General features: G+C 47.3%; 1 protein-coding gene across 7 annotated transcripts in view; it reads right to left on the bottom strand.

Annotated features, from left to right (window-relative positions):
• Positions 1-1,069: 1,069 nt before the first annotated feature.
• Ermard (ER membrane associated RNA degradation) overlaps positions 1,070-14,011 on the bottom strand; it is a 25,190-nt gene continuing 12,248 nt past the window's right edge. For 5 of the 7 annotated variants that reach the window (XM_075951522.1, XM_075951548.1, XM_075951540.1 and 2 more), the window contains 7 exons: positions 13,370-13,543; positions 10,277-10,360; positions 8,404-8,480; positions 7,587-7,712; positions 6,925-7,143; positions 5,635-5,748; positions 1,070-3,056 (listed from right to left, as the gene is read on the bottom strand). In XM_075951522.1, the coding sequence (XP_075807637.1) occupies positions 2,870-3,056; positions 5,635-5,748; positions 6,925-7,143; positions 7,587-7,712; positions 8,404-8,480; positions 10,277-10,360; positions 13,370-13,543 (981 nt within the window). In that variant the 3' untranslated portion in view covers positions 1,070-2,869. The remainder of the gene's footprint in view (positions 3,057-5,634; positions 5,749-6,924; positions 7,144-7,586; positions 7,713-8,403; positions 8,481-10,276; positions 10,361-13,369; positions 13,544-14,011) is intronic. The other 2 variants (XM_075951527.1, XM_075951534.1) reach the window with 2 other exon arrangements.

The raw sequence follows: 14,011 nt of genomic DNA, 5'->3' as shown, positions 1-14,011 counted from the left end.
AAGGAAAGACAGTGTCTGTTGATGTCAGGACAAAGCAAAACATTTCCAGCATTGCTTCCCCTTCCCTGGTGTCGGTCAAATGAAGTGTTCAATGGCAATGTCACCATCAGCACGAACAGATGAAAACACCTTGCCACAAGTTAACCACAAGGTTGCCCACACACCTGGTAAGATATGGAGGAAGGATTCTCATATCCCCTTCCCCAGGCTGGGTCTGCACTGCCAACCTATCTTCTGACCTCTGTGCTTCTGCTGCCACTTCTAGGGTCGCTCCCGAAATGACTGGTATCTTCTAGAGGCAGAGATCCGCACACAGGACAGTTGAGGATCACTTGACCTCACATCTAACCAGGCACTGTCTGCTCTTGACTCCGTGTACCTCCATGGGCTCTCTTCCTGATGCTTCCCACCAGTCTCCACAGCATGGCCCCCAGCCCTGGTTCCTTCTGTTCTCCGAACACCAACCTAGGACTTAACAGCTCATTTCTTCCAGTACTGCTTCTAGCCAGCCTAAAGAGGGTCTGGAGTGGTGTCCACCCAGACAGGCCCACCCTGCTGGGAGTTAGGAGGGCAGTGCCCAGGACTACAGGCTGAAAAACACTCATTCATCCCCCCCCCATGATTATCTTTTAGAACCTAAATCTGTATGTGCACCTCCTACTGTTTGCTGAGAGCTGAGCAGCCCTGCATGGGCAGGGCAGGCTGGGCCTTACTGGCAGGTACACTGGGCAACTGGCTCCAGCCAGCCAGCAGCACCTTCAACCAACATTCGCTCTGATACTTGAATTTGTTTCCTTCCTCTTCTGATAACATGTAGGGGAAAGTGAGTCTCCAAACTTCTATCACCTGGCCTCACTCTTGTTTCTACAAACAGTTGACAATTCTGACAGAAAGTGTACACACACACACACACACACACACACACACGGTCTCCTTACGTAGCCCAGGCTGGTGGCAATCTTTTGATCCTCGTGACTCTGGCTTCCAAGTACTGGAATTACAAGCATGTATCACCACACCTAAGAGATATCTTCCTTGAGGAAAATGAAAGCCAACATGGAGCTCACAGTAAAAATTAAAAAACAAAATAGAACAAACATTTAATTAACAAAGTGGGTTGAGAGGCAAGAACTATCAGCATTTGGAGAGGGTCTATGGTAAAAAGATATGTATAAGGTTCAAGTATCAAACTGTTTTTTAGTTAACTTCAAAAGGTAGAGACGCCACGTAGTAAAGAAGTCTGACCTTGACCTACTAGGACGGCTATCAATTTCCACACTACAGTAACAGAACAAACACAACGCCTCCTGCTGCGCTACAACAAATGACAACACACAAAAGGGTGGATGGACCCTTGGCGTGATGGGCTGAGAATGGCTTGTGCGTGAATTACAGACCTCTGATGTGACACAGGGCACGTCGTCATGTATATGAACTGCATTTCCTTGAAGTGATGTAATAAAGGACTCACGATCATGTACCCCTGATTGACACACAAGGACAAGTCATTATGCATAAGAACAAGATGCCCTTGAAGAGATGTCGAATACATCTTCACGTGTGTGGATCATGTGTCCTTCACGGGACTCACTGAAGGTACGGCACCATGTAGGGTACTGTTCCTTTAAATAAGGTGTTAAATCCAACTGATAAACAGTGTCTTGGTACTTTTACTCTTTCATCCAGAAGCTGACTGGTGTGTATGTTAGGGGTGGGGTTAGAAGTACAAAGGAACAAGCGGAACGTGCAGCTGGTCCAAAGCACCCCAAAGTCTTCTCCATGGCTCAGTTCAGTGTCACAGGACGTATCCAGTCAAGGTCTGAAAGGTGGATCCAAGAAGCCATGACCCACTGAGGTTGGATGGCTGAGTGCATTATCACACATGCAGGCAACGCAGCCACTACAACTGAGGTGGAAGACTATCTTCCCAGATCCTGAAACAACCAAGTGGCATTTCAAGGAACTCTTGGGATCCAATGAAAATGACTTCTTCTCCTCCAACTTTTCAGAGCCTCCTACACTCAGCCTTCACATCTAGAAATGTATTTGTTGCTAAACGCTCACTGGGGACCTGGGGTCCATCACCCACCTCTGTGACTTCCACCTGCACAGGTTCCTAGTGCTTATTACTGACCCATGAAATGAGCACAGATGAACACGATCCTGCTCCCAGGGGTAACTGTAACTAGCCCACCCCCACTGTCTGTATGACTAGACTCTAGCTACTGGATAGCTTCTAAAATGAGCATGTGATTAACAAGACATGTGAAGCCATGTGCTTCTGGGCAACTAGGGGCAAAGCAGTGACCACATCCTCCAATGTGCACCATGAGGACATGAAAACCCAAACCTGCTGCAGGCATTAAGACTAGCTTAGGGGTCACAATGACACCAAACCAGAAAGCTTCAGAGAAAGGAGAGCCTGAGCCCTGGGGGAGAATTAAAGGGACAGAGGTAGACAGGGAAAGCAAAAGCAGCCTCTCTTGGATGGCATCTTCTTGTTTCCAGGAGACACTGTGTAAAGAGACATCAGGCAGAGGGAAGACTCTCAACAGAACCACTAAAGGAAAGATGAGGACGGGGAGCCCTGTTAAAATACCCACTGCAGTGGGTCCCCTCATAGCCCTTCCTTCAGTGAAGCTGTTGCTTTCCCTCTCTCATGTCTTGGTCTTCTGTCTCTCCTAGACATTCAACTATTTCTTCACGCCATGGGATGTCCCATTATCCCCTAGAATACCAGCATTCCTGGTCCATGACCAGAGTGACCACAGAACCCATCCCACCTTTGGATGCTACCCAACTCCACTGCTGTTGAATTCACTTGAGTTTTCTCTTATGACCATAAGGAGCCTGACTTTTGTTTTCTTTGTCAACTTGTGTCAACTTGATTTGTGGAGTTTTTGGCTAAATGCAGTAACATTTGTTTCTTCTCACTGCAAGTCCAAATTCTCAACAGAACTGCATGTGTAAGACTGACGGCTTCGTTCCATTTGTTCTTCTCTTGGTTAGTATAGGCCGCGAGGTTCTCGGTGTACTGCAGAATCAACTTTAAGAACCTATTGGAAAGACAATGCAGAATTTTAGTTTCTTTGTCTGTGCTGTTATAAAACATAGCAGCATACATGTCTTCTCTTGGAAATAATTGTGTGTGGATTCAAGAAGAAATGCATGCAAAATGAAAATAAGAGAAACTAGAGAAAGCAAAAATGTGGAGGCCAATGCTGTCAGCTGGAATGAGCTACGAGTCCCAGACCCTTCTCACGCTCTCAGATCTTGACATGATGTTTCTCAGAGATGGGACAGAATTCCAAAGACTCCAGGGCCATCGGGCTCAGACTGAGACATGACAGACACGCAGCGAGAGAAGGATCCACAAGTCTCTCTGGGTGCTAACGTGGCATCATGGTTCTCTTCCCCCTGTGCTGTCATGTCTCTCTGAAGAGAAACACTGTTACTGTGCCACCATTGAAAACAGTTTCCTTAGGGGCTGGAGAAATGGCTCAGTGGTTAAGAGCACTGACTGCTCTTCCAGACGACCCGGGTTCAATTCCCAGCACCCACATGGCAGCTCACAACTGTCTGAAGATCCAGTTGCAGGGGGTCTGACACCTTCACACCAATGCACATAAAGCTAAATAAATCATAAATATATATATAAAAGAAAACAGTTTCCTTAAAGATATCCCAGCTGACTAGGATAAACATCATTTTTACATTTTCAGACTCCCCTCAGTTCCCCGAGCAGTGGAGACTTTCCCATAATTATTTATATAATTTTTATAAATATGTCAAATGAATCGTTCAACGAAACCCACAGAGCCTTGGTCTAGGGGAGGCTCCTCTCCTGGGGGACTCTTGGTGATGCCACTGGGAAAGTGCTACTAGCCTGTGGCCAGATGCCACGCATGACACGCAGCAACACGCAGCAACACGCAGCAACACGCAGCACACAGAGAGGCTACAGATCACGCGCCAGTGGTGTAAGGCTGAGTCCCAGCGTCATCGCCAGCCTTGCACACTGCTTTCCGGGCGTGCTATCTGCACTTCCCCACGCCATCGCCAGCCTTGCACACTGCTTTCCGGGCGTGCTATCTGCACTTCCCCACGCCATCGCCAGCCTTGCACACTGCTTTCCGGGCGTGCTATCTGCACTTGCCTCAGCTCTGTTCGTCTACGCACGTCCTGGTTTCATTCCTGCTGCTGTGATAAGACCACCTTATAAAAATCAGCTCAGGGGAAGAAGGGCTCATCCAGCTTAGAAGTCCAGGTTACGGTCTATTATTGCAGGGAGGCACAGTGGCAGGAGCCTGAGATGTGGCCAGACCACATCCAAAGTCAATCAAGATCAGAGAGAAACAGATGCACCCCCGCTGCCTGTTTAGTGCTCAGGTAGCCCCCCCCTTTTCAACGGTCCAGGGTCCAGGGAATGGTGCCATCTACAACGGGCTACAATGGGTTATAATGGGCTACAACGGTCTGTGCTCTTCTACATCAACTAACAATCAAGACAATTCCTACAAACATGCCCACAGGTCACCCTGATCTAAAACATTCTTCAGCTGAAACTTGCATCTCCGGGTTGGGTCAAGCTGGCAACTGAAACACCAGTGCAGGCCAGGAAGACGGTCCAACAGAGAGGACACTCTCCAAGCAAGTCTGCTGGCCTGAGTTCAATCAGGAACTCACGTAAGGAGGAAGAAAAGACCGTACCACACAAAGTCCTCTTCTGACCTTCACAACTCCCCCCTCAACCCTCCTCCCCCAAAGTAATTGAAAAAATACTTTTTAGGGGTATCTAAAAATCTAGACATGGTGGTTGGCATATGCCCTTAACACCAACGCCCGGAAAGCAGAGGCAGGCTGACCTTTGTGAGTTTAAGGCTAGCCTGGACTACATAGTGAGTTCTAGGCCAGTCAAGATTACATAATGAGACCCTGTCTAAAGCACACACACCACATACCACTTCCCACATAGACACACCCAAACACCCCCCCACATCACTGTAATCCATACTACATAAGGATTCCTACCCCTTGCCAAGTACAGCATAAAGCCAGCTAAGGTATGAAAAACTTATGGGCATGGATGGAGGCTACGTCACACAGTTACAGACAACTGACCACAGGATACCATCTGAACTAAGGAGTCTGGTGAGCTCTGGGACCTCTGCATGTGGAGTGGGTTACATAAAGGTTTTCTCCAGTTTCAGATCCCTAGACCTGGATGCTGCAGAAAGGTAGACTCCTTAAGTCGACACCGTTAGCTATACACAACTGAAGTGACTGTGAGTCACCTGGATGTGCGGAGTCTGCCTTAGGGCTCTGACTTTAGGTCACATTTCAGGGTCTTCCTCCAAGACCATCCCTACAGTCTTAACTCAGCTTGCACGTGGGCACCAAACTGTGGACTGGCGAGTTCTGAGAGGATTCCCAGGTAAACTGGATTCAGTTGTGTGAAATGTACCTTTAAGGAAGCAGTTTCAAATGTCCATAAACTTAGCATCACATCATATGGAGAAGACTAGCAGGAGAAACTGTGGGGTTAAAAACATCACCAAGGAATAGCCAAGAGGAGTCAACACTTCTCAAAGTCACCCAAGAACTGTCTCCTTCCTTCTGAGCAGGTCACCTTACCTGAGATAGTGCTGACGCTCCGGAGTGCTTTTGCCAAGGACAGCATGAACACTGACCAACTCCAGTGCAAGGAGCAACAAAACCAGGTAAAGCCCAGCAGACAGAAGTCTAACACTAGAAAGGAGGAAGCAGAGTTAGGATGCTGACAGTCCTCTCTCCATTTTCATAAGGAAACAGCACGTCACCTAATCAACAGCTTTTTTAATTAAAAAATTTATATATTTTGATCATGATTTTCCCCTTTTTCCAACTCCTCCCAGATCCTCCCCATCTTCCAACACACCCAACTTTGTTTGTAAGTGTGCCCTCTCTTTCAACACACACACACAATACATACACAAAACAAAATAAAAATCGAAACAAACAACAACCACAACAAAAACAGACAAAATGAGAAGGGGAAAAAGGCAGCAACAAAACAAAAAGCATGTAGTTTTTTTTGCCAACACCTTTAAAAAGTATCCCTAAATCCAAATATCTGGGAAGGTCTGCCCTGCTGGGCCCTGCCCTACCCCTCCTTGCCCTTCACATCCAGGTCACAAAATGCTCCGCTCCCTGGCACCAGCAACTTCTCTGAGTCTGGCTCAGTCTCAGCTGCCTCCAAGAACACTTACAGGTCAGCCCCAGGGACTGCGCTGGGTCCCACGCTCTGTGTCCACTCGCACCAAGAGGAGAAAGTGTGTTCTAACTTCGCTAGATTCCAAGAAATTCCTATGAAACCCCGGCCTTATTTTGCCCATGAGGCCAGCAGAGATAATTAAAACCAGTGCACTCCATTGTAGCACTTCTGTATAAACTACCTGAGTACACACTGAGAAACTTCTGGAAGGTCAGTGCCTTCCAGAATAAGCAAGTGTTCTACTAGGCCTACGAAACACCCCACCATTTAACCCAAAGTTCTAGATATGTGTCCAGAACAGCTATTTCTCAAGGAAATGTGAAGACCTATAGAGCTGGCCAATCCAGAGAACATGCTCTCGGGCTTAAGTCCACACAGTTGCTTGGGTGGTGGGATCCTCTCCCAAGGGTAAAATTTAAAATTTTTATAAAACAGCCGGGCGGTGGTGGCGCACGCCTTTAATCCCAGCACTCGGGAGGCAGAGGCAGGCGGATCTCTGTGAGTTCGAGACCAGCCTGGTCTACAGAGCTAGTTCCAGGACAGGCTCCAAAACCACAGAGAAACCCTGTCTTGAAAAACCAAAAAAAAAAAAAATTTTTTTATAAAACATATACACCATAATTATTCTCTGGCAGCTTGAGTAGAGGGTGCTGAGGAGGGGATGGACCTACCTGTTAAGCATGCGCAGATAGTTCTGACGCTGCCTCGAGCGCAGCTTGCGCTCCACCCACTGCCTGTGTCTCAGCTGCAAAGAGGCAATGACCTGGGCAGACACGCGCTGGCATTGGGAGCTGATGCCTCGGAGCACAACCACAACTTCTAGGACAAGCCTGGGGCAGAAGAGGGTAGGAATGCGTGTGCTGCAGAGCTCCTGGAGCAGCTGGGGCCACCTGCAGGGAGAGTGCAGCAATCAGGCACACACAACACCAGGGGGCGCCACTGACATCTCACCTGCAGGGAGAGTGCAGCAATCAGGGGACACACAACACCAGGGGGCGCCACTGCCATCTCAAGTGCAGGGATAGCGTAACAATCAGGGGACACAACACCAGCGGATGCCACTGCCATCTCTTTTCCTGAACCTGTGTTGGTCTGGGTCTGCTGGTACAAGTGGGACCTCAGCAAGTGACAGGTAGGTAAAACGCAGCTGCAGTGAACAGATGACCTCACTACACATGGTGACTTCACTAGACACGAGCCACTTGCACAGAGATCACCTAACCTCACTTGACGACCTCTTCTGGGACACAATACCAAACTGCTAAAGTTCAGAGTGGAAACAGTAAGTCTCATCTGCTACCATAAACTACCAGTATGGTTCCTCAGGACTCACCTCTCGGGGGGAAGACCATCCGAGCCACCTACAGCACAGGTACTCCCAGGCACATGGCGGCAGAGCTCACACAGAATCTTACTAATTAAAGAGTTGCAGGCATGTGCTTCAGAATTATCTTCTAATCTGAAGAACACACGATATTTAAAGGTATATGCCAATGATTAAAACTCCCCCGTTATTGATAATATACAATGATGTTTACTGCACAGTGGATGTGATCTACACAAAATGAAAACAGGCATCATGAGAAGATAACAGGAGTGGAGTGAGGACTGAGAGCAGGCACTGTGCAGAGGTGAGGACTGAGAGCAGGCACTGTGCAGAGGTGAGGACTGAGAGCAGGCACTGTGCAGAGGTGAGGACTGAGAGCAGGCACTGTGCAGAGGTGAGGACTGAGAGCAGGCACTGTGCAGAGGTGAGGACTGAGAGCAGGCACTGTGCAGAGGTGAGGACTGAGAGCAGGCACTGTGCAGAGGTGAGGACTGAGAGCAGGCACTGTGCAGAGGTGAGTTGTGGCTGCCCCATTAGTTCCAGTGCTATGTCTGCAGTCCCCAAACCTGTCCTCCTCCTCCTCCTCCTCCTCCTCCTCCTCCTCCTCCTCCTCCTCTTCCTCCTCCTCCTCAGGTCCAGACCTTCTTCATGTCTGCCAAACCCTTACTGAAGAGCCCCTTATCTTCCTGACAGACACCTCCAGTCTGTGCTCAACAGCCAAAAACTGGCCCAGCAGTTCCTTCCCAAAGTGTAAGAAGGAAGAAGAGCTTTGGTGCTGACGGCACCTGCCAGCCACGGTACACCCAGTCCAGACGACACGCACCTGGCTGCTTCCTGTCGAGGCTCTTCTGGCAAAGGCAGCACATCCCACATCCTGAGGCTTTCCTCACAGCTCAGGACCTGGGTAGAAATATTTGACTGTTCTGTCTAAGGTTTTACAATATCCTAGAAAGTGGGTTTTCAACTGTCATGGATATTGAATCACTTCCTAGAAAATATTTGCAAAATTGTTGCAGATTGCATATTTGAAAAGCATATGGTGAGCTCAAGTGTTTCACATGCTCATTTGATTACAAATACTGCTGGTCCTTGCTGTTGGGGTGATGATGAGCATGTTCACAAATATGACACTGTCGGTTGAGAGGGACCTGCCCCTCCTATGAACTGTGACGGGAGGCCTGTCAGCACTGTCACCACCTGTCAGCACCCAGGTGAAGACACACACAGATCCTCCAGCACGTGCTGCCCCAGGACCATAGGAGCAAATGAAGTGGCAGCTGTGTGGACAACACTGAATGTGAGCGATTTTCTGTAGCAATGACCTTATACAGCACAGGACACGGAGAGCAGATGAGGGTCCAAAACAGCCAGGGCGCTACCTGGGGCCATGGCAGAGGACAGCAAAGGGCACAGCCTGGGGACTCAGCAATCAGGTCACCTAATAGTCTACCATCTGGAAGCTTCCCTTCCTTCCAGAGCTTTCCCTCCTGTCCTCTATAATGGTACCTTGGAAAGAATCGTGAGGGACATCCTCCACACTCTTGTCTGGCCACAGAACAGAGACTAGTGTGCTGGCATCCCCTTCTCACCCACGCTGCTTAGGTATTTCCTCCTGACTCAAACGCCCCACCTGGAGGAACCTTCTGAAGACTTGGGAAGCTATGAAACTTACAAGATTCAAAAGCCCGCCCCCATGGTTATAAAAGCGCATGACAACCGCTGGGAAGAGAACACCCGTGGCTTCTCTGACCACAAGCTGTATAGAGAACCCTAAAGGGTAGCCTTGCGAGTTGTCACTGTTGCTGGGATGGATGTCACTAGGTGCAGCTGCCTAAGGCATCGAGGTTCCTGTTAGGAACTCCCAAAACTCGCTGGTTGACTGTGGCAGACCTGGGTGGAATGGTTCTCTGATCTGTGGTTGGGGCTCTATCTGGAGAGAACCGATGTTTGCTCACATCTCCCCAGGGAAAGTCTCACCATGGACGTGTTTGTCAGAAGACAGCACTGGTCAGTCTTGGCCTCCGACACTGCCTCTCTAGGTCTCCCCTACGCTCACATACCAGTGCACACAGCCCAGTGAGGGTGCAAGAGCCATTCTGAGTGTGACTGACATTCATGGCCGTTCTTGTCCTGTCTCCCATCGTCTGAGGGCTGGGAGATGCTCAGTGGTTAACAGCAAGTACTACTGCAGAGGACCTGAGTTCAAGTCCCAACATCTGCTGTGTGGCTTACACCTGTAACCCCAGTTCCAGTGGATCAGAGACCTCTGGCCTCCAAGGGCACCTGTGCTTATAGATTTATGCATATATACTGCAGCCCCCTACATAAAATTTAAAAAAAAAAGAGTATAAAGCATTTGAAATAATTCCCCAAACTACCTGATGGAAATGCTTGAAAGTTTGTTTTTTAAAATTATAAGTTAACAGAAAGTTGTCTCATATGGTAGAAGAAAAAATGACATTCCTCACTTAATAAAACTTGCTTCTCTCTCTGGGCAGTGAGCAGTAACAAAGGCTGCATGCTAAATACTCCACCTGTCATCCTTGAGACTAAAGCCACCTTTAACTCTGAGACATAGAACTTGAGCTGTAAGCTCAGAAGACTGAGCAGACAAAGCCCTGGGACCCTTCTGATGTCTCTGAAGGAAGAACAGTGTCACGCGTGGTTCCGACTCCCAAACACTGCATGCGGCATACCTGTTTTTGAAGCTGGAAGGCTGGGTGGCAGCGGGATCTGTAGCCTTCAGCTAGACTAACCAGCAACTGTATTCCTGCTTCCTCCTAGTTTGGAAACATTGCTTTTAGTCATTGTATATAATGATGTCATTATGGTGTCTTCTTCTGAATCACAGTCACTTAAGGATCCCAATCTTTCAAACTCTTCACTGAAGGAGGATGGACCTGGAAGTCACCAGCTGACTGAAATGGAGCTAACTGGCCACTATAATTTACAAAGATCACATCCACCCTGTCCAGAGCATGGCCAACAACAAATACACAAGGAGAAAAGGATCCCAAGACAAAAGGGAAGTTTTCAAGGACTGAAAATCAATACAATTAGAAGAGAATTACATGACCATAAACAGTTACTTGCTAAACATATAAATATTAAAAAACAAGGATAAAATATTATAATATATTCCATCAGCTGTCACAAATGTCTAACTGCAAACCCAGGCCAGCCACTGCACACTACAAAAGGATAAAGTCAGGGGGCCGAAAGCTGGCAGAAGTCAGGGCACAAACTGCCATTTTCTCAACAGTACAGAGCAAATGCCTGAAATGACCACAAGATCAAAGTGCTGGGGACATGCTCAACTTCTCATTTGCTGATAACCGCTGGCCAGAGCCACAGCCATGCCGTGGGCAGCATCCTTGTGGCTGTGGTCCCAGCTGGGCAGAGACTTGTGAAGGCTGGGGGTGAGGGCTGGAATAAGCACAGGAGGACAAAGTATGCCTTCAGGCAGAATAGAGCGCTCCTTCTGCTCTAGGATATGAAATCCCAGACAGCCTCTCCATAGAGGAACATAATATCTGAGAGAGGATCTGGGGCCGTGTTGAAGAAAGGAAAGAAGAAAGGATGTCAGGGCAAGCACCCCTCCAGGAAGTGAGGGGGATTCGGGCAAGTGGTGGTAATGGAATAACATTGAGTAATAGATTCAAGACGTATTTTCAGACAGAAAACTGAGTACAGAGTGTGAAGGGGAGGGAGGCCTGGAGGTCTGTGAGCCTCAGAAGCCACTTTTGGAGATGTACTACTTAGATGGGAGGGTGGGGTCCATACTCATCATAGGCCTGAAGTCAGGACATACTTATTACTGATAATGTTTTTCTCTGACACAGGGTCTTATACATCCCAGGCTGGTCTGAAACTCCATGGAGCTGAGGAGAACCTTCCGAGCCAGGGCTGGGATCACAGGTGTGGACCACCACAGCTGGCTTATGCAGTGCTAAACAGCCAGCTCAGGTCTCCACATATGCTAGGCAAGCACTCTACCAGCTGAGCAGTGTTCAGTTTCCCTATATGGTTCCACTAAATTATTCTTTTTAGTTTGTTTTTCATGTCTGTGTTTACTTTAAGGTCATAGCTCACACGGAATATAAACAGTGAGAACAGACGAGACAGTTCTGAGGAGACAGAAACGGATTGTCCTTAGTGTCAAGACACTAAACTGTGTCATGAAGACTCAGCAGAGGGAAGAGCTTCCAGCAAGGGAGTCCAGGGCTGAAGCCTGATGCACAGTGAATAAAGATATCAATTCTCCACATGGCATTCAGAGAAGTTGCTAGCAATTTCAACAAGAAAACAGTGAAAACTAGGTTCTTTACTTCACTCCCAAGAGGAACTAAATTCTACCTGGAGCAAAAGATTAAAAAAACCACTAGGAAAAGGCCAGGTAGTGGTGGTGTACACCTTTAATCCCAGCACTTGGGAGGCAGAGGCAGGCGTATCTCTGTGAGTTCAAGGCCAGTCTGATCTACAAGAGCTAGTTCTAGGACAGGCTCCAAAGCCACAGAGAAACCCTGTCTAGAAAAAAATAAAACCAAACTAAAACAAACAAACAAACAAAAAAACAAAAATAAAAACCTAGGAAAATAATGATTATGTTTATAATTTTTGGAATGCAAAGAAGCTTTCAAGAATGACATCAAAGGCAGAAGCCAAAGGAAAAGGAACCGGAGCTAAAAAACCGTTACAGGTGGTACCTCTCTAAGAACAGCAGCAAGGTTAATAAGGCGGTGGGAAAAGAAAGGTGAGCTAAGACAATGTAGGAACAGCAGCATCTGTGAGGAGAAAAACCAGGCCTTGCTGTTATTAGCCACAGGTTTTGCTTTTGCAAACTTCCTAACATACGAACACAGGCCTTCCTAACATACGAACACAGGCCTTCCTAACATACGAACACAGTCCACCGTTACAGGGAGTTTCATCAGGCAAAGGTACAGCTCACATATCAACGGAGATGGTTTAGATAAACAATGGTCTATGGCAGACTGGCAGGCGCTAACAAAGAGAACAGACACAGCAGAGACCCAAACTACACTAGTAAAAAACACTGTTTAAAGAACAAAGCTTTCTTCCTGTGAGTCCATCTGAAGACAGCACAGAAAGACAGAGAAGCAAGGACATCAACTTTTAACAGTTTCCATTTCTGGCAAAGGGGGTTCCTGATGGCTTGGACTTTATTATTCATTTATGTTGAGACAGGGCTTCCCTGTGTAGCTTTGGAGCCTGTCCTGGAACTCACTCTGTTGACCTGGCTGGCCTCGAACTCATGGAGTTTCACCTGTCTCTGCCCCACAAGTGTTTGGATTAAAGGCATGTACCACCACCACCCAGCTTGCTTGGACTGTTAAGCAATTTAAAAAATAATTGTCATATATATATATATATATATATATATATATATATATATATCCTGAAAACAAAAACTATTCACTTTAACAAAATAATTCGTTTCAGAAATGCAAATACCCTGTTCCATCAATTTGACATATACTTGTAGGGGTTTCCTACATTTGGTTAATCATGTTTATAACCTGTTCTTTGGTTTTTAACACTAACAAAGAGCAAAGGCAAAGATGTATTTAAGAGAGGACAAATTATTTCAGATTCATGACTCTGATTTTCATACATATATGTTGTTAATTTATAGTTATTCAGATGAAGTAAGACTGTAATTTAAATTAAAATGAAAATTGATGAATAGATAATCATATTTGAAAAATAAGACATGTTCTTCCATTGCTAGAGGTGGTAGATCCAGCCACCCTCCCCCGCTGTGGTACCTTCAGCTCTGACAACGTGTCTTCCTCAGTGAACCTGAGCAGAAGCACCAGGGAGAACGTGAGCAGCTGGCTTGCTGCTTCTCTCGGAAATTCACGTAAGTTGATCTCCCCATGGCTTAGACGGTCCCGGATACGAGGACCCTCCTGATAGTTCAGGAAATCCCACAAGAATTCCTTTTAGAAAATTAACAGAGGCATTCTGTTAGTGTTGTGAGCAAAGGGAAGAGCAGAAGGCAGGGTTCCAAGCAGTCCCTGGCTTGTTTACAAACTAATGGGAAATATGAGTCTCAAAGAGGGCATTCACCCCGTCCTGCAGCTGGAACTGGGGTGGGGAGCGCATGCTCTGTACAGCCTGCCTGCAGGAGCCGAGGACCAACCACGGAGGCTGCGGCCTGGAAGGAGCTGCAACCTAAGCACTCCTATCTTTGCTACTCTGACCCTCCTATCTGGAAGGGAAATAAACATCCAAAAAAAGCCTTAAGTCGCTGCTCTTGCTGGAATGAGCAGAACCAAGCAGGCGTCCGTTGGTCCAGTTCTTTCTCTTGCACTTACCCGTGGACCACTCCTGCATCTTACATCAACAAAGCTGCTTGCCCCTCTTAACAGTAGCTCCCCAAAACCTCTCTCTGCCAGCCTACAGAG

This window comes from Microtus pennsylvanicus, chromosome 1 (genome assembly GCF_037038515.1).
Source record: "Microtus pennsylvanicus isolate mMicPen1 chromosome 1, mMicPen1.hap1, whole genome shotgun sequence".
Classification (NCBI taxonomy): Eukaryota; Metazoa; Chordata; class Mammalia; order Rodentia; family Cricetidae; genus Microtus; species Microtus pennsylvanicus.
Note: the sequence above shows the minus strand (reverse complement) of the source record. Positions and strands in the feature narration are given on the sequence as shown.